This window comes from Podarcis gaigeae (genome assembly GCF_964106915.1).
Source record: "Podarcis gaigeae genome assembly, chromosome: 1".
Lineage (NCBI taxonomy): Eukaryota > Metazoa > Chordata > Lepidosauria > Squamata > Lacertidae > Podarcis > Podarcis gaigeae.
In genome coordinates, this window is record NC_139678.1 from 137,829,726 (window position 1) to 137,851,092 (window position 21,367).

Sequence of the window (21,367 nt, forward strand, 5' to 3'; positions counted from 1 at the left end):
CCCTCCCTCCCTCCCTCCAAGTGTGCTTATGATCACAGCCTTAAAGTCTTGTTCAAGCCATGATCTCCAGAAAACAAGCATTAAAATGAGTTAAAAGGTAGATGTACTTCTGTATGTTTCGTTCTTGGTCAAATGAGTTCGTCATCCATAATGCTATAATTTTACAACTTCTTTATGCAACCTATATACAAAAGCTGGTTCAGCCATCAGTGTTTTGCCCTTTCCCACAAGCTTATGGTAGGCTGTCTGAATATTTTAAATTTGTTTACACATTTATATGCTAATAGTCACCTTATTCTTTCACCTTATCAAAAAACAGTATTTGTAAAACCGCAGGAGGGATGGATATGTGGATGCACTGATGATGTCATAGACATCATGTCATGATGTCATAGACAATAGGTAATATTCATGGCTGGCTTTTTGCTAGTTCAAGCAGAAAAATTTTGTTCAGAGCTTGCTCCATTTGAGCAAGTAGCATGTTTGCATCAAAGTGGATGAGGGTAGTTTTAAATCACTCCTGTTGCTCTTTATTAGCCTTCATTTTTAGACTGAGGGTGGAACTTCATTTCTAATGATAAATGAACAGGGGAGCATTTTTATTTTTATTTTCAGACTTCTATATAACTAGTTAATGTAATCATGGTTTTCCCCAAACCTACATTTACATTATTCTAACAAAGATATTTCCAGGGCTGTCAATTTATGAAAGAACTTAGGGCCTGGAGATTTAAAACTATCCAATTCTTGAGAAATTATGAATAGCTTTTTCATAAAGTACTGTCAACAGCTATTAAATGGTGCTAAGATTATCCTCTTAGCATGCATAGTTGCATACACCACCAAGGGCAGTTGTTCATGTGAGAAAGATGAATTCCTACTGCTTAATGCACTGAGGCTGGAAAAAAATGTATTTGCCTGAATAAAAATCCTAAAGAAATATTACAGTGGAGCCTCGCAAGATGAAAAGAATCCGTTCCGCGATTCTCTTCGTCTAGCGGTTTTTTCATCTTGTGAAGCAAGCCCATTGACAGCTTAGCGGATTAGCGCTACAGCGGTCTAGCGGCTTCTAGCGATCAGCTGTTAAGCGGCTTAGCGGCTTAGGAAAAGGGGGGGGAGCGAAAAAAACCTGCGGGGACTCGCAAGATTTTTTCGTCTTGCGAAGGAACCCCATAGGGAAATTCGTTTTGCGAAGCGCCTCCAAAACGGAAAACCCTTTCGTCTAACGGGTTTTCCGTCTTGCGAGGCGTTCGGCTTGCGGGGCACCACTGTAAGTTACTTTCAGCAATAAACTTTTATGAATGCCAAATTATTCTTTTTATGCAATGATTATATTTTACATAAAGATAAATCTTGAAATGTTTGCACTTTTTGCAGGTAAAGCAGAATATGGGTAGGCTTAGGACTTCAGAAGAGTAAGTGTGCATGTGGTTACATCTACTGCCTGGATTCCAACCAAAAGCTCAAATTGGCAGGTAATACTAATGAGCTCCCCAAAGCAGATGCTCATCTGGTCAGTATGTCGCTTTCCAGCAAAGCACTGGCTGGGAGAAACGTGTAGTACAGTGATGCCCCACAAGACGAATGCCTCGCAAGACGAAAAACCCGCTAGACGAAAGGGTTTTCCGTTTTTCGATGCGCTTCGCAAGACGAATTTCCCTATGGGCTTGCTTCGCAATACGAAAACGTCTTGCGAGTCTTGTGATTTTTTTCGCTTTCCCCCCCTTTTTCTAAGCCACTAATAGCCTTTTAGCCGCTAAACCGCTAAACCGCTAATAGCGCTAATCCGCTAAGCCGCTAATAGGGTTGCTTCGCAAGACGAAAAAACCACAAGACGAAGAGACTCGCGGAACGGATTATTTTCGTCTTGCGAGGCACCACTGTAATTCCCAATAAGCATAAACACTGGCTTGGATCCAAAGCTGACCTCTAGCTAGCCGAAAGCCTCTTCCACTCATTGACAAGCCGTTTCTGATACAGTGGTACCTCAGGTTGCTGATCCGGAGCCCCATTCGCAACCTGAACGGAAAACAACCCGTGTCTGCGCATGCACAAGTTGCACTTCGCTGCTTCTGTGCATGCACGTGATGTCATTTTGCACGTCTGTGCATGCGCGAATGACAAAATCCAGAAGTAACCTTTTTCGGTACTTCTGGGTCACCGCAGGACGCAACCTGAAAACGCACAACCTGAAGCGGACGTAACAAGAGGTATGACTGTATAGCGGAAGAATGATGCATTAGAAAGATGGCCCCAGATCCACTGAAGTTCTTCCACTTGCTAAATTTCTGGCACTTCACACATCTTTTCAAGACTCTGGACTGCCTACTATAGCTTATATGTTAGCAACTGTACGTTTCTTATTCACCATGTTTCTCTTATGGTAATGCAACCTCCAACACATTGTGGTAAGGTAAAGGTAAAGGGAACCTTACCATTAGGTCCAGTCGTGACCGACTCCAGGGTTGCGGTGCTCATCTCGCTTTATTGGCCTAGGGAGCCGGTGTACAGCTTCCGGGTCATGTGGCCAGCATGACTAAGCCGCTTCTGGTGAACCAGAGCAGCACACGGAAATGCCGTTTACCTTCCCGCCGGAGCGGTACCTATTTATCTACTTGCACTGCTAGGTTGGCAGGAGACACATTGTGGTACTTCACTGCAAAAGGTCTCCTAGTAGCATTTCATAGTACAACACTAATGCACTTCCTTCTGATGCTCACGATTCTTTGGATCCAGGTAACTTGACAATGCATATATAAACACTAGTTACATAGCCCTTGTCTCCAGCAGTCCAGGAGACACTGATTCTTCATAGCTCACTCTTCCTGTTTGAACACCCAAGCCTTAGCTACTCTGCCCACTCCTTACCTACCCACATTCCATGAGTCATATTCTTCCCTTCTCTCATCTCAAGCTCAGTTCATCAGTGAAGACAAAGCTCTTCATTGTGCATGAGAGACACTGCTTCAGAGAAGCTGTTATCTCTTGCGTTGATGATGCATAGAGTTTGTAGCTTAATTAAACAAATCTGACTAATGTATTAGATCAAATAGGCACATACAAACCCATTTCAGACCTATGCAGGTGGCTGGTTTAAGAATTGGTTTCTTCTGCGGCTGGATTGCTGTTTTATTATGCATATTGGTTTTATATATTTTAAGTCATCTTGCTCTGTTGTATTTTAACAAATTGTCAATATACGGCCCAATGAAGTATCACACTGAAGGGTGTGTTATAAATACATTAAATAATTATTATCAATGGTTTCATAATTTGTAATATACTTACAATGGATTTGCATTTGGGTTTATACATTGTGGAACTTGACACTGCAGCAGACTAAGGGGCCTGCGTATAGCCTGCCTCATTCACTGAGGCTGAAGATGCACACCTCAGTATAAAAAGAACAAACAAACAGACGGTTCCAAAGACCAAAATCAAGACAACAAGTTTCTATCTTGGGTAGTCCAGATTGGTGCAATAAAACCTACACCAGCAGTTGGTACTTCCAGGAGGCTGGGGAAGAGACTTACCATCACTGCTCTCCCCAACATTTGCCTTTTAGTGCTGTCAGCCTCCTCTGGAGGAGAGATGGGGGAGACAGCCGCATGTGATCTACCCCAGGCACGTCCAACAGGTAGATCTTGATCTACTGGTAGATCACTGGACGTCTGTGGTAGATCACAGTAGCTCTTTCCTCCCCCTCCCCGAAAAAGCTTTGGCTCCCCCCAAAAAAGCTCAACAACTTTGCCTTGAACCCCCCCCCAATGGCTTTCCTCCTCCCTCAAACTAGCTCAACAACTTTGACCTGAAACCCCCCCCCCCAAAAAAAAACAGGGGTAGATCACTGGCAGTTTTTAATTCTGTGAGTCGATCGCAGTCTCTTGGGAGTTGGCCACCCCTGATCTACCCCAACAAATCCCTGGCTGAACTGTATTTAAGCCAGACTCCTTGGAGTGAAGCAAGACCAATACCAGAAACTTTATTGATGATTAACTTTAATTTTTGCTTTATATTTATGTACTTGAGCCTAGATTATTGTTGGTGCTTTGTAATATTGAATTTATTCTGTGTTTGCTCAATTGTTGATTTTTGTTACTTTGAATTTATTGACAACTTCTGTATTTAAAAAAAAATTGTGTTTCCAATGCTCTCTAGTTTGATGCTTTAAATGTTTTCTGTAAGCAACTTTGGGCAGGGGCAGAGGAAGGTGGGTGCAGACCGCCCCGGGTGTCACCACTGAGGGGGGTGACAAAATGCCGGCCGGCACTCACTGTGGGGCCTGCAGTGCGCCCAAGCCACATGTCACTCCTGGGAGAGACATGGTGGCTTGGGGGTGCACAGGCTCTGCGCTGCCCAAATGGTCCACCCGCTGCCTCCCCCCCCAGCTGTAGGGTTGGCTGAGTGGGAGGAGGCAGGCAGACTCCAGAGGCCCCGCGGTGCGCCCGGTCCTCACCCTGCCCCTATGGGAGGCTTGCCCCACCCCTTGGTGCTCTGCCCCAGGTACCCAAGCGGCTTCCTCCACCGCTGAATTTGGGCACAGATTGTTGTGGGAAAGTGGTATATAAGTAAAATCAATCAAGCAGTCAAATAAATCTACGCCATTGCCAGAACACCCAGTAGCAAGAAGGCTCTGGCCCAAATTATCTAACAACATTTGACAAAGGGTTAATACAATTCAGTACTGAATGCAGTGGAGCTGAGGTAACCTTTTAGCAGAGTAACAGATTACCCAAATGGCTTGATCTGACAAACTTCCTTATTCTGGAGCCCTCTCTCTGGAGTACTCTCTCAGTCAAGACTATCAGCAAAATCCAAGCTTTGTTTCTGAACTGCAACCACTTTCTAGACTTCAAGTAGGAAAACATGTGTTTGAATGGTTTCTCCCGCAACAACAACCCCAGATCTCTTTGCACATACAAAACTGATATCTGAAGCAGAAGGATAGTCTATGCATTGCAGAACTTTCCCTCTAACGTTAATTTTTTTCTGAACTGGAAATGGCTTAATGGCTTGCAGGTCAGTATATGCATTAAGATTAAGCAGCTGGTCTGACTTTTCGTACAGCAAGTCACATGCTCATCTTCTAATATTTCATTTAACTCAGTTATATATTCAACAAAAATGGCAGTGGTGCCAGGAATCACATCCAATGTCGTGACTATAATGACCTCGGTTTTTAGAGTAAAATAGTGTAGCGAGCCAGGGAAGAAATCATTTATGACAGTGTCTGCCCTTGGTTTCACTCTTGAGACCTGATCCTGTGAAGTAGGACAACTATGGAACAGAGAAGCCTGCTTTATGCTGTGTCAGACAATTGTCCTGTCCAGCCTCACATTTCTGCTGTGTCTGGCAAAGCTGTCTAATGCCTTAGACCTTTTCCTGACCCATTATCTGAAAGGCTTTTTAATTAGAGGTGCCAAAGACACATAGTAGAGCACATCCAGGCAAAGGATGTGCTCTACCACCGAGCTGAGAGCCCTCTCTTTCTCTGTGTTGTGTTCCCTCCCATTAACTTTAGGATTTGACCTTGGCCCAGGCTGCCCCCAAATGCCTTTCACAAGAGAAATCTGTTCCATATCCAATGTGTGGGCTGCACCACCTGCTGCAGTCTGATCTAGTGTAGGGTGAATCAGATACCAATATCTGCAGTGCTCTCCCCTTGAAAAGCAAGTCTTTAAAGGACAAAGGAAAGGGGGTCTTTTACCTGCAGTTTCTTTCTCTCCTGTAGCTAGTTCTCCATTGATCCCATTCTCTTTGGTTCTGGAGTATGAGCTCTGTTGCCCATGTGAACCATATCCGCCATCTTCATCCTCTCTGTATGGAAATCCATTGGCACTTCTGACTAGTCCTTCACCTGTGCCGCTTTGCTCCTTCATCTCAGGGGAGTGTGAGTGCGAAGAAGCCTCTGCTATCTGACTTGAAGTCCAGTGTGGTGCCTTAGCTTCGTCCTTCCTGTCGTCAGCCATGTTGCTCCGCCTTTACAATTGTTCCTGTAACAAGAAATGAATAAAATATCACTATTATAGGGACATATCAGCACATGTGATGGGAGTGTCCAAAAACTGAAAGATTTTTTGAAAATGTATTTACAGAAATATCTTTCATTACAAGGCAAACAGTTCCCAGGATTCCAGGACTTACGCTACTTAATTTGTATAGTCATGATAGGCTGCAAATTAGAAATAAAAAACTCATTACACAACTATTAACCACTGCAAGAACAACCATTGTCAGAACATGGAAATCATTACAATTATTAACTATGGATCAATGGCATAATGCAATATGTCAAACAACATTACTGGAAAAACTGACACAAAAATAAAAAGTAGCCAGAGGACAAAAGAAATGAGACAATTTTTATGCAAATTGTTGTGATTTTATTGATTATACAAATAAAGAGGCATATGGCAGAATAGCACCCACAGTTTGGCGTGAATGAAGTATATATTTTAATTTCCTCTTTTCTCCCTTACTCCCTATAAATTCCTATAAATTAAAATTGTTATTGATTCGAAATACCTTTTACTAATGGTCAACAATCTAAGAATGTATCTTATTATACATCATTTCGTGTCTGCAATAATTATGTATACTTTAACACAACTTGTTAATATACTCAGAAACATTTATCTGAACATAAACTGTTGTTTCATTTTAATTCTTGTTTTATGTAACTGTTCCATGTCATATGTCTAAATATAATAACTAATAATAAAAGAAAAGAAAAAAGAAAATGAATGGGAAATCTGTTAATATATGTATTTCCCCCTAATAATATGAATAAACTTCTTGCAAGACTATCTATAAATTGTCATGAAAGAAAAGGCACCATGGAAGCTTTGCTGTTGACTTCATTACAACAATGTAGCAAGGAAGCAAGGATTTTACCCAACATTCATTCATTAATTTACTTTCTTACTTATTTAAAATGCATATCCTACTATTATTTTGAGTTCATGTACAGTTATCCCATTTTATCCCAACAAAAACCTTTGCCATAGGTTAAACTAGTAGACGGAGCTTTTTTGGTAGAGCAGTAATTTTAACCCAGGTCTTAACCCTCACCATCCAATCCCATATACTATCTGGCTTGCTACTGAGAAGTCCAGCATATTTAGAAATACAATAAATCCATTGATGTCAGCACACTAGCTATTTGACTAGGTGCTAGATGGAAGACAGGAGACAAAAGTTGGACTTAACTATTTAATTTAAAATTACAGCATGGATTAAAATTCACATATTAAAAACACCATGGAGCTTCAATCTTTTGGTTGTCAATTTTTAGGAAACAGATTTTTGGAGCAGCTTCCCATACCTTTAGATTCCAACCTTTGGATTCCCCACTGCTGCCAAAATGTCTACTCAGGAATGCCCACTCAAGCTGTGCCAGTGCAGAATATGGAGAAGAGAGACAGAAGCTATATTCACAAACCAGTACCTACAAAGTTGCATTCACTGCTGTAATTTCCTATAGGCAAAATTTGTTGCTCACCTCAACACTACAAGGCTAGCTGGACCAATGGTCTGACTATGAACATTCACTGCAAAAACAATTGTAAGTAAAAATGTCATTCTTATAACAACATGAACATACAAAATAGCTTTATATACACAAACCCATAACCTAGTATCATACTGGTGGCTTTTCAAGGTCTCACGCACCAAGTTCTCACCTGCTACTTGAGATAATTTAAACTGGATATACTAATGACTGGAAAAGCCACTGTGTTATGACACCCAAACCATGCACTCTACCCACAGTCACTGACCTCCCTGTGTTACTGCTATAAAGTCCAATGAATGCAGTTTTTTATTACCAATGCAACAAATCTTAACTCTTTTAATGCCCCTTACTATATGTTCAAAATCTTTTGTAAAGAAATGCTCACAAGCTGCAGAGATCCCTCTGTATAAGAAATGGAAGTCTTCTGTCTTTAAAATGACCCCTGTGTGATGATCTTACAGCAGGACCAAACATTGGCTCAATATGTTTAATAGAGGGTTACTGTGCAGAATGCAGATTAAATTCTCATGTTATTGGTAAGGTGCAGTACAGAGTGCCAGAGAAATACCTGGAGTGAATCAAAACAACCTTCTCTATGTTCTATGAGAAAATTGCAACCTGGAAAATTCTCCTAAATGCAGACTGGTAAGCAGAGAACACATGACAGGTCCAATAATTGCCACTTTTTTCATTAGTAATTTTGGTAATCATTAAAGCAACTAATAATGTACTGAAAACATTTACTCTTTTACTTAACTGTACAGATAACTGTACACTCCAGTATCCCTGCCAAGAAAACTCCATGGACAAAGACAACAGGCATATAAAAGTTATGATGCTGGAAGATGCGCCCCTCAGGTCGGAAGGCGTCCAACATGCTACTGGGGAAGAGTGGAGGACAAGTACAAGTAGATCCAGAGCTGATGAAGCGGCTGGGCCAAAGCCGAAAGGACGCTCAGTTGTGGATATGCCTGGAAGCGAAAGGAAAGTCCAATGCTGTAAAGAAAAATATTGCATAGGAACCTGGAATGTAAGAACCATGAACCTGGGTAAGTTGGAGGTGGTCAAAAATGAGATGGCAAGAATAAATATTGACATCCTGGGCATCAGTGAACTAAAATGGACGGGAATGGGTGAATTCAGTTCGGATGACCATCATATCTACTACTGTGGGCAAGAAACCCGTAAAAGAAATGGAGTGGCCCTCATAGTCAACAAAAGAGTGGCGAAAGCTGTACTGGGATGCAATCTCAAAAATGATAGAATGATCTCGATACACATCCAAGGCAGACCTTTTAACATCACAGTAATCCAAGTTTATGCACCAACTACTGGTGCTGAAGAAACTGAAATTGACCAATTCTATGAAGACTTACAAGACCTTATAGAAGTGACACCAAAGAAGGATGTTCTTCTCATTATAGGGGATTGGAATGCTAAAGTAGGGAGTCAAGAGATAAAAGGAACAACTGGCAAGTTTGGCCTTGGAGATCAAAACGAAGCAGGGCAAAGGCTAATAGAGTTCTGTCAAGAGAACAAGCTGGTCATCACAAACACGCTTTTCCAACAACACAAGAGACGACTCTACACATGGACATCACCAGATGGGCAGCATCGAAATCAGATTGATTATATTCTCTGCAGCCAAAGATGGAGAAGCTCTATACAGTCAGCAAAAACAAGACCTGGAGCTGACTGTGGCTCAGATCATCAGCTTCTTATAGCAAAATTCAAGCTTAAACTGAAGAAAGTAGGAAAAACCACTGGGCTGGTAAGATACAATCTAAGTCAAATCCCTTATGAATACACAGTGGAAGTGAGGAACAGGTTTAAGGATTTAGATTTGGTGGACAGAGTGCCTGAAGAACTATGGATGGAGGCTCGTAACATTATACAGGAGGCAGCAACTAAAACCATCCCAATGAAAAGGAAATGCAAGAAAGCAAAGTGGCTGTCCAACGAGGCCTTACAAATAGCGGAGGAGAGAAGGCAAGCAAAATGCGAGGGAGATAGTGAAAGATACAGGAAATTGAATGCAGATTTCCAAAGAATAGCAAGGAGAGACAAGAAGACCTTCTTAAACGAGCAATGCAAAGAAATAGAGGAAAGCAATAGAATGGGAAGAACCAGAGATCTGTTCAAGAAAATTGGAGATATGAAAGGAACATTTCTTACAAAGATTTCCATAATAAAGGACAAAAGTGGAAAGGACCTAACAGAAGCAGAAGACATCAAGAAGAGGTGGCAAGAATACACAGAGGAATTATATCAGAAAGAAATGGATGTCTCGTATACCACAGGTTGCTGACCTTGAGCCAGACATCCTGGAGAGTGAAGTCAAATGGGCCTTAGAAAGCAGTGCAAATAACAAGGCCAGTGGAAGTGATGGTATTCCAGCTGAACTATTTAAAATTTTAAAAGATGATGCTGTTAAGGTGCTACACTCAATATGCCAGCAAGTTTGGAAAACTCAGCAGTGGCCAGAAGATTGGAGAAGATCAGTCTACATCCCAATCCCAAAGAAGGGCAGTGCCAAAGAATGCTCCAACTACCGCACAATTGCACTCATTTCACATGCTAGCAAGGTTATGCTTAAAATTCTACAAGGAAGGCTCAAGCAGTATGTGGACCGAGAACTCCCAGAAGTGCAAGCTGGATTTAGAAGAGGCAGAGGAACCAGAGACCAAATTGCAAACATGCGCTGGATTATGGAGAAAGCTAGAGAGTTCCAGAAAGACATCTACTTCTGCTTCATTGACTATGCAAAAGCCTTTGACTGTGTCGACCATGGCAAACTATGGCAAGTTCTTAAAGAAATGGGAGTGCCTGATCACCTCATCTGTCTCCTGAGAAATCTCTATGTGGGACAAGAAGCTACAGTTAGAACTGGATATGGAACAACTGATTGGTTCAAAATTGGGAAAGGAGTACGACAAGGCTGTATTTTGTCTCCCTGCTTATTTAACTTATATGCAGAATTCATCATGCAAAAGGCTGGGCTGGATGAATCCCTAGCCGGAATTAAGATTGCCGGAAGAAATATCAACAACCTCAGATATGCAGATGACACAACCTTGATGGCAGAAAGTGAGGAGGAATTAAAGAACCTTTTAATGAGGGTGAAATAGGACTAAACAACAACAACATAGATACTTAGCAGGCAAATAATTTTGCAATGGTGTTATTTTACGTAACAGCACAGTATCAGCTACTTAAAAACAAACTAAAAACATGCACAATGACGGGTACAGTGGTACCTTGGGTTACAGACGCTTCAGGTTACAGACTCCACTAACCCAGAAATAGTACCTCGGGTTAAGAACTTTGCTTCAGGATGAGAACAGAAATCGTGCGGTGGCAGCGGGAGGCCCCATTAGCTAAAGTGGTACCTCAGGTTAAGAACAGTTTCAGGTTAAGAACGGACCTCCAGAATAAATTAAGTTCTTAACCCAAGGTACCACTGTACAACAAAGGAGACATCAATCTACAGACTATGTTCTCAAATTCAAAAGATGGACATGAAGGCAGCCTGCCCTTTCTGATAAAGCTATTCATTTTTCTGCTACAAAGCTATTTTAATTGATTTACTTTTATAGCTCCCTTCATGCATTACTTGTGTATAGGGGCAACACGTAGCTTCATGACCAGAGGCAGAGCAACACAATCATCAGGCACCTCTTGGGATCCCACTGATTAGGGCCCACTGATGGAGATGCCATTCCCATCTATCCCAGTGTAGGCACACAAAGCAGAGGAATAAAGGGTTGGGAAGACACTGTTTTCACTCTTCTACAGTGCCCCAGACTGATGCTATGTTGGGGCATCATGGAAACATTACAATGGCAAGAGGCTTGAGGGCATCTGCAGCAGATTATGCTCTGCTGCCTGCTGGCAATGAATAGAGGGGTCTGCTAGCATTGGGAAAGATCTGAGGGCATCACAGGGGACCCAGTGGAGGGTACTTTACTGAGGGTGCCCTCACGCCTGGCACTGGCCTTGAAACTCCAATATAAAGACTATATAAAATCAGACAAGCTAAATCCGCTAATGTATTTTTGGTTTTGAGTAAGCTTGCATTTTGACTTCAAAAATTAGTGAATTTTCAGAATGTGTCGGGCGGGCAGTGTATAATTCATGAGGGGATCACATCTTGTGCGCTGACAGTAAAACCCAAATAGGAAGGTGAGGGAGTTGAGGAAGGAGGACAAAAGGAGTGCTTGTGACCGCCTAGCCCAGGGGTCAGCAACCTTTTTCAGCCGTGGGCCGTTCCACTGTCCCTCAGACCATGTGGGGGGCCGGACTGTATTTTGAAAAAAAAATCCTGTGCCCCACAAATAACCCAGAGATGCAGTATAAATGAAAGGACACATTCTACTCATGTAAAAACATGCTATTCCCGGACCGCCTGCGGGCCAGATTGAGAAGGCGTTTGGGCCACATCCAGCCCCTGGGCCTTAGTTTGCCTACCCCTGGCCTAGCCTGTAGGAAAAGAGAGGAATGTTACCGTGGCAATTACATATCAAAGGCTGAGTCAGCAAGGTCGTGACTAAGGCAAGAGAGAACAGTGGTTATTTATGGGCTAACCAGGAATTTTTCTCTTTCCAGAAAGGTAACACCTACATTTTCTTATTTAAAACACAACTCTGGTAGAGTATGTTTTAGATGATGTGAACTGTTAATGTTTCACAATTCAAACTGGCTTAATCTGAGAGCTACCTTTTCACATGAGAAATATTGCCTAAGAGGCCTAGACAACCTGTAACTCTCTTGCTTTTGAGGATGACTGAAGTGTCATAATTTAAGATTTAAATCTTTCCAACCGAGAAATTTTGTTCTTTGCACAGTATGAACAAAATGAGGGGTTCTTTAAAATTGAACATTGTGATGATTTTGTCCTTATTTGCATTATAGCTGCTTAATTATGAATGCAATTAGAATCCCACCCCACCCTTTGTATTATTGCACTTCTGTAGAGATAGGAAAAACAAGAGAAAACCTGTATTTAGTCAGATTTACTACTTGCCAGGAGAAAGTTCCCATTATCCCAGCATTAAAGAAGTTCCTAGAGAATGTGTCCACGTTTTCTTCTTCTTGCTTCTCCAGTGGACACTTTCTAATTTTTAAACTAAAGATCTGAAGAGGAACTAAAGGGTCATTCAGTCCCTCTTCCCACAGCCAGGATAAAAGTGAGGAAAAAATGAAACCGAAGAAAATAAACTCTAAAGTCTAGCTTGCAGGTAGGCTAATTTACCTAGGTTACTTAAAGTATTTTTCTTTCTAGTCATGATGAAGTATATTTGGGGTTTGCATGTCCTTAGCCATCCACTGGAATTACAGCAATGCGTGTGTTCCAAGTCCTTGTCCTAGAGCCAAACAAAGGCTCTATACCCATTATATGTCTTCTCTAGGGTCTGCCTATTTCTCACTGAAGCTTTCTGGGAAGTTCTATACTCCAGTCATTTCTCCAATCGGCGAGAATGAGAAGGGATGTCCATATATTAATACAGGTGAAGTTTTTTCTTCTCCACTTTTAACTGAAGTCAGCTGCAACTAACTGGTGTTGATTAAAATACTTCCACAGAATAGAGAGAGTAACCCACCCCCCTAAGTTAAAAAGACATTTAAGAACTAAGTAAATCTCAGTTATCTGTGGGATTTTACTCACAGATCTGCTCCCATTCTGCCCTTTTCCAGGTCCCAAAAGACCTGTTGATGATTGTGTGTCAACTGAATGAGCACAAAATGGTTGCCGTCTTTGGTAGCATTTTAATATGTTATACCCATATTGTGTTTTGAAATTAGAGGGGACATTTTCAGAACATGAACATGTAATTTAGGTGCTACATTAGATATACGTGACGGAGCCCAATAAACGAACAAAGGGATGCCATCCTGTGCTTAATGGTAACTACACCTACACCATTAATTTCTACTGCATATGGAATCAGAGGCTACAAGTGCAACATTGATGTGAAGGACACATCTTAGCAACGGATGTTCATCAGTACTGCATTGTCCACTGTTTATGTCAACACAGCATTTTGCCTTGTTTCTAAAATGGATTTCCTGAAATAGCAAAGAAGAAGAATTAGTTGAGAGGGTTATTGTTTCAAAAATTACACTGTTTGAGTTTATTGCATGCTTTGAAGAGGCCATGGGGTAGGCAGAGATGTGTGAGGGGAAGATGTCTACTGAACAGAGGAATAAGAAAGCTATACAAACTCCTCAACAAGAGCGGATTTTGATGGTGCTATTTGTCTGAGAGCTGTGGAAACTTCAAGATTAGAGTTCTAGATGAAGTTGGTCTAGGACAGTGATGGCGAAAATTTTAGAAACCAAATGCCTAAACTGCAACCCAAAACCCACTTATCGCAAAGTGCCAACATGGCAATTTAACCTGAATACTGAGGTTTGTGTTTAGAAAAAAACAACTCATACACGCTTGGAGCATGAGGAGCAGTTCACATGATGCGCTCATCTGGCTCCACCTGACTCAGTTGAGGGGCACAGAATGGAGTGGGAGCAGCTGGGCTGGGCAGAGGTGAGGGTGATGTGAGAAATGTCCTCAGGAGCACGTGGAGAGGAGAATGTATCAGTAGGGAAAAGAATGATATTAAATTATTGTTTTCTCATTAACACAAAATGTGAAAAGTCTTTAACAGATGTCAGTGGAACTTCCTCCAAATGACCATGCCCGAGATTATGCCCCCAGATTCTTAGACTTCATGATAGAAAGCAGTATCTTTGTATATTTAGATAAAAAATGTTTGCTACAATTTACAATTTTTAAAAAAGTAATCTGAAGTTTTGATTTATATTTTTTAATTTAAAAACTAACTGTTTAAAAAGCAGCTAAACCTGCAATCCCATATATAATTAACACAGTGGTCTTTACTTCTGATAAATATTGATAGGACTGCACAGCAAAATAATCATAATATTATGACTTTTTCTAAAGATTAGACAAGAAGTACATGTCTCCTTAATGGGATTTCTTTCATTCCAATGAAATGGGCCCATTTGGCTATAAAGTGTAGGTTGCCTTTTATATATTCCTTTGAATGTTGTCAGACACTTTTCCTCATTTTTACTATGTTCAGAACTTTTCTCTAGCCATTCTAAACTTGCTGGGTCTTGCTGTGTTTTTCCAATATATTGGCTGAACTGTTTTCGTAACAGCTAGTAAGTCCACTTGGATCAGTTTCTCTTCTCCTTGTACCAAGGGCCAACGGGGTCCTACTTCTCAGAACCAGACATTTTGTCAGGTCGCCAAGGGAATGTCTGTGCTGCCACTCTGATTTGCAGCAGCAGCAGCAGCAGTAGCAGCTAGAAACTTAGAATTATTCCAAGTTAAAAAAATATATATTTCTAGTTGCAATAACAAACCATAGCAGCAGGGCCATTCTCTTGGTCATCTTGCCCAGAGTGCCTGGATCTGAAAAAGGACCCCTTTGGCCTTTCTCAGAGCCCTGGGATCTAGTGTTGACACCACTCTAGTGATTTATTTAAAAAGTAAGGGGGCAGCAGGAGGAGTGCGGGTTCCAGTGTTTGGGGGGGGGGTTGGCCAGACCCCACCAAGGGCTCAAGGAAGGAATAAACAAAGTGTAATAAAAATGCTACTTTGAGCTCTATTTTCATCCCAAGTGGTTGCAGTGTTCTGTGGTGGACAATACCAGCACACAAATTTGGCTGCATGCAAGGTCTTGGTTAGATTGTATTTAATCTAGCTAGAGTAGAAAACCAGAGATAAGTTACATTGTATTTGGTTTCCACCAATATTAAGTAGCTACATCACACATAAGCATATTTCCAGATGGTAGTTGTTCTGGATATCAGTGAGCAAAACTTATGCCTTAAAATAACAGGTGCATAAATATTTGTCTTGCTAACTTGAAAGGTTATCTAAAATTATAGTGGCTCATTTCATTTTAATAAAATATGCACCAGACTTTTTATGCACTCATGGAAAATGCAATGTGTATGTATATATTGTATTTTATTCCTTTCCCCTCCCTTTCCACAAACGGTACAGTGAGGCCATGCTAGCAATTGACATATGCATCTCTAGCAAGTTGCTTCAATGCAGATCCAAAAAAGATTAATCTCTAAAGGTGAAAGGAGAGTTTAGTTTCTGGCACTGAAAAATTGCCCTTGGCTTCTGTGGAAGAAGGCTGTAGTTGGTACTCATTAACCTCTTTGCTCAGACTGCCAGGAAAAATAGCAGGGTGTCCTGTTAATGCCACACAAAGAACTAACACATCTGACCCATTTTAGAGAAGGAGAGCAATTTACATTTGATCAAGGAGAGCTCAGCTGCATGGGAACTTGGGATCCACTTTGGGGAAGGGGGAAGTTAGTGATGAATCCCCATCAAGCCTGATGTAGTGATGCCACATGTAGTAATTTAGTTATTTATGTATTAAAATTATTTACATCCTGCTTTGGATGTGATGTGGCTTACAAGTAATATTAAACTACTTATTATTATTTTTAGATGAACAATGTTAACCTATGAAATATTGTCAGGAACCTTCCTACAGAGCAGTTAGTGGAACATGGACTTTGGGGCAGGAGGAAGAAAGTCCAGGAGGAGTGGGCATTGAAGTGGCCTTTGGCTACATCCTGCTTTCTCCTGGAGTTCTTCCCATGGGACAGTTGCTAGGAGGTGGTCCTGAGTGGATTCTCCTTCTTCCTCATCTGTAGATTCTTTTGTTTTTGTTTTCCAGGATGGCAGAAGCCTTCCACATTTTCAGAATCATTGAGATCCTGGAACAGCTCACTTAATGCTGAAGAGTCCAAAGCTGTGACATAAATTAACATTAGTGTTATCAGGAATGAGTGGAAGTTCTTACAATGAGATTCGACAAGTCCAGCTCACGGCAATTCCTACACAGAGCTTGGAGCCTGTGAAATTTCTCTGCAACTCAAACAGTACTGTTTCTGTGCTTGACTCCAGTTATACAGTAGTATTAAAGTATCATGTTGTGTTAATATGACCTTCACAAAAGCTATTTAGGAGATTCAGGCCAGGTGAGCTTGGCCTGTTTAGCTTGAAATAATTGACTGCAGTAGCACCAAGAAAATGCTAAACATAAAATGTTAACTTGCTGCTCATTATAAGACTTCTTTCCCTGAGTTCTCTGGAATTAAGTAGGTACTTGCTGACCTAAGGAATATTTTCCCCCATCTGATCCAACTTATAAATTCAACTGTCATTAATTCCCCATGAAAGTACTTATATCAGAGAAGCTCAGGGCTCCTGACAGTTAGGTCCTGTCAGGTCGAAGGTCCCAAGCAGCTTCCTAACCAATTATTTATGCCCATGTCGCTCAACTAGCATATGGGGTTTTACAGACTGTTACTTTGCTAAAGTTTAGGACAAACACACAAGAAGGGCTTCATCCACAGCAAAATGTTCTGTGGAAAAGCTACTCTTGCTTTGCTACACATATGTAAGACACCACAACAATGAAACGGCTAGGCATATAAACAGAAAGACGGGGCACTGGCGGATTTTTTTTTTTAGGGCATTAGAGGAAAAACAATTTTGCCCAGAGAAAAGGAAGATGAATAGAGCGGCAGACATTCTGTCTAAAAAGTAATTTCAGAAGGCCCTTACATATGTATCCAGAAGCTCTAACTTGCATCCTTAATGGGATGTTGTATACTAAACATATGTATCGAAATGGATGCTGCAGGGCACAGAATGAAGTCTTGTGCATTTCCTTATTCACTTAAGGAAAGCAGTCTGTCCCTTCAATGACCTCAGCTCTGACCCAAAGGGACTGTCTCTGTTTGAGAGATGATTCATGCCCTCTGCTGAGTTGAATGAAAAGGCTGTATTCAGACTTCAAAACTCTTATCAGTTGGGTTTCCTTCAGATTCTCAGACTGACATGACTGGGTCAGTAACCATGCACTTGCTTTCGTATTTTTTTAGGCAGCAAAGTCTTTTTGCCTTCTCAAGCAAGTCCCTGAAATTGGAATTTTCTTTTTAATGACTTGCTAATTATTGCTGCTAGACTTCTGCTGTAAAAAACGTTACCTCAACCTCTGAGTATAAAATGTTAATCATCATAAACTTGCATCCTAAATAAACAGTTGCATGGCGAAGAATGGCATATTGTTAAACCAGGCACTCTAAACAAATAAAAGCAACTATTCCTTAAAACACAATCTACCACATTTAAAGGCAACCTTGTGTAAATAATATAATATTTTTAGTTGATTAAAGAGGTGTATGAACCCATTATTAATGAAATGCATTACAAGTGGGATGTGTGGAGTCACATTTTACTCCATGAGTATTAAGAGATAACAAAATGTTTTACCACACTGACAATGAAGGACTCTTCACAGTAGCTATGGCAACTGCTAGAAGTGCACCCAAAGTCACGTTGTAGGCCAAAGACTGTAGGAATGATTTAAATGGATCATTGTAGTCTTCTGTTAGATCTGAAATCAGTTTAAATTGGGCATGTTTTTATTTCCATGTCCAGGACTGATTCATTACCCTGCAAAGTAAGTTCTACTTGTAATCATTCTCACTTATGTGACCTCAAGGAGTTGTCAACCATAAAAGTGAGAATGCAGTGCAGTTTGTAAAGAAAAGCAGCCCTGTGCTTTTAAATTTCTATCCGTACCATTCCATCTGCAAGAAAATGAGTAAAACTCCTAGATCTGCCAAAAGTCTTCAGGCAGAAGTGTGCCAACAAGTCCTTAAGAATGAAGCTGCTTCAGGGGAAACAGCAGGATTGGGGGGGGGGACTGGTGAAGTCCCTGGGAGTGGCTGTGGCGATCACACAGGGTCACTGGACGCTTCACCGTCTATTGATCCCTGTGCCAGCACTTTATTTCTCGCTGCCACCACCCAGACCCTACCTGGGACAATACTGAATCCAGTCAGGGTTAAATTGGAACATAAACTTCTGCTTATTTATTGCAGTTTAACAAGCATGTGGTTTCATAAACGGTCTCAGTCAATTACAATCATGGGCCTATATCCAGACCTATAACTTCTGCTATCTGCTCTCACTCCCTAAACCACCTCTCAGATATTTACTTGTCTTCCTAGCTCCTAACTGTTCCTGACTCAGCTTATTTTGCTACGCTAACTCAACCTACCCCCAGACTCTATCCCAATTCCCTCCCACCCCAACTAACCACCCAACTCCCAACGAACTCCCCCTTCGCCCCTCCCAAAGCTGGTTTTATAGTCCCTCGGACTCCACCCCCCTAGGTTCTGATTGGGAACTTGTTTAACTATTTCACCTCCAGCACTCTCATATGTTAACATACAGGGTGAGAGCCTATATGATAGGAGAAAGTTGTCAGATGCCTTCCGAGCAAAAGTTCAATTTTTTTTCCAATTCAATTCTTTATTTATACGGCTATTAGCCCATAAAGTATGTACAAACATAAAAGCACAGAAGCATAAAGACCAATATATCTAACAACAGAAGGTGAACACCACGATGCCAGGGTGGGTCATTGAGCAGTGACAAATAACAGCTTGGGGCCCGGAAAGATCCAAGGGACGGTTCACAGAAAAAGGAAAACTGGAGACGAGATCCGTCATGCACTCTCATCATAACTGTCCGATTAGTTTTTGATGTTGTTGTTGTTTTTTGGTGGTTTTTGTGTGTGAGATAACCGCATTCAGGAATCTCGCCACCTGCAGAGTTACAGAAGGATCTGTATCCTGCAAAAGCAGTGCGGCATGTGACTCAACAGGCCTGCCAACCAAGCGCAGTAAAGTAGGGCCCAGGAATTTAGTCCTGGCTATGCTATGTAGGGGACAGTTGAACATTATATGTGGAAGAGATTCAACTGTTTTCCCGTCACACTCGCATAGCGGAGACACCAAACCCTTGGAAAATCTGTGGCTCAGCAGGTTCGATGGAAAGACATTGAACCTTGCACGAATCAATGCAAGTCGGTGTGGTACAGATGAAAGAGATGACATGTATGATGGAAGGCCAAGTGGTGGGGTTATTCCGTGATACCTGGGGGAGCAGACACCCCCACCCCTGGAGAGGTTGTGTTGATTTTCAATGTCTGCTAATCTTTGCTCGATAAGGCTTTTGGCTGAGCGTAGGTTCATCTTTAAGGAGTCCGCTGGGGAAATTCCGATGCTCAGAAGTTTGGCATGGATTTTTCCTACCCACGGATTAACAAAGTCATCCCGCCAGAGGCACTGAAAGAGGTAATGGTCGGGAAGCCTATGCCAGCTGGACAGCCAATAGCCAAAGACTCGCTTCCAGATGACAGTCTCCAATGATGCAATCCTTAACTCCAGACTGCGTTGCTCACACACATGGGGAGTTTCAGGAGGCGACGGAGAAACTGATTCTGCAATGTCCCCAGCGATGTTAAATTGGACCCTGGGGCCCAGAGCGGGGCAGCATAACAGAGGGTGGAAACCACTTTTGCGTGGTACACCTTCAATGCAGAAGGGATGTGGGAGGCTCCGTCGGCCGCAAAAAAATGGAGTAGAGTATAAAGTATTGTTTTCCCTTTGTTTAGTAAATACTGTATCTGTGGCTTCCAGCTTAGGTTGTAGTGAAAAAAGACTCCCAGGTATTTAAATTTGAAAACCTGTTCTAATTCGACTCCATCTAACTTCCAGCTGTAAGTTTTCCGAGACCTGGTAAAGACCAGGACTTTAGATTTCCCATGATTAATTGTCAGATGGTTGAGTTTGCAATAAGCCACAAAAATCTTTAGAGCTCTGCATAAACCGACTCTAGAGTAGGAAAGGATCGCTGCATCGTCGGCATATAGGAGCAGAGGGCAGCGAAAATCAGAAGGCTGGCCCTCCCTGGGTGTGACACAGGATGGGATGGGGAGCAGGTGCTCCCTAGGGTGATAGTGACTGGGTAAATTTGGTGGACTTTAGTAACACTGTTCCTAATTCTATTGGATGCCTCCTGGGACAATCAGCTGTGGTAGATTTTGTTGGTAGGCCGTTGTTGTTTACACAATGTGTTTGGGAGGAGTTTGGGGAAGGAGGGCCATAAGTGATGCTATCCTGCATTTCAGTGATCATGTGTAGAGGAAGATATAGAAGTCATGTGTAGTGGAAGGTGATAGGTTACTGTGGAAGAGGATGACAAGGCTGTTTATGTTGCGTTCCTCACTAACAGTCCTCCCCTCGGGTCCAGTATTGGACAACTTCGACCGGATATCCCCAGCTGATGTGGACAGACTCCTCCAAGCTGGAAAGCCCACCACCTGTCCTCTCGACCCATGCCCATCTTGGCTGATTAGAGTGTATGCAGACGAGGTGCGGGCCCTCCTAGGGGATATCATCAATTTGTCCCTTGGCACGGGGACATTCCCAGGGGAACTGAAGGAGGCAGTGGTGCGCCCGCTCTTAAAGAAAACATCATTAGATCCCTTAGATCTAACCAATTACCGCCCGGTTTTGAATCTTCCGTTCCTGGGTAAGGTGATTGAGAGAGCGGTTGCTGAACAGCTTGGTGGGTTTCTGGATGAAAAATCGGCTCTGGGTCCATTCCAGTCCGGCTTCTGCGCTGGTCATGGGACCGAGACGGCTCTGGTTGCCCTAACAGATGATCTTCGTAGACAGCTGGATCGAGGTGGGTCGGGGCTGCTGATTCTTCTAGATCTGTCAGCAGCTTTCGACATGGTCGATCATGAACTCCTGGACCACCGCCTTGCCGACGTGGGGATCCAGGGCACAGTCCTTCAACGGCTGCGCTCGTTTCTCTCTGGTCGAGGACAGAGGGTGGCGCTTGGGGGAGAATTGTCATTGCGCCACTCCTTGGTGTGTGGAGTACCTCAGGGTGCGATACTCTCCCCGATGCTTTTCAACATCTTTATGCGCCCCCTC

At 42.2% G+C, this 21,367-nt stretch overlaps 1 protein-coding gene across 40 annotated transcripts in view; it reads right to left on the reverse strand.

Moving 5' to 3' along the window:
- MAP2 (microtubule associated protein 2) overlaps nucleotides 1-21,367 on the reverse strand; it is a 334,330-nt gene that overhangs the window by 110,606 nt on the left and 202,357 nt on the right. For all 40 annotated transcript variants that reach the window (XM_083703182.1, XM_083703157.1, XM_083703180.1 and 37 more), the window contains one exon: nucleotides 5,708-5,993. In XM_083703182.1, the coding sequence (XP_083559308.1) occupies nucleotides 5,708-5,969 (262 nt within the window). In that variant the 5' untranslated portion in view covers nucleotides 5,970-5,993. The remainder of the gene's footprint in view (nucleotides 1-5,707; nucleotides 5,994-21,367) is intronic.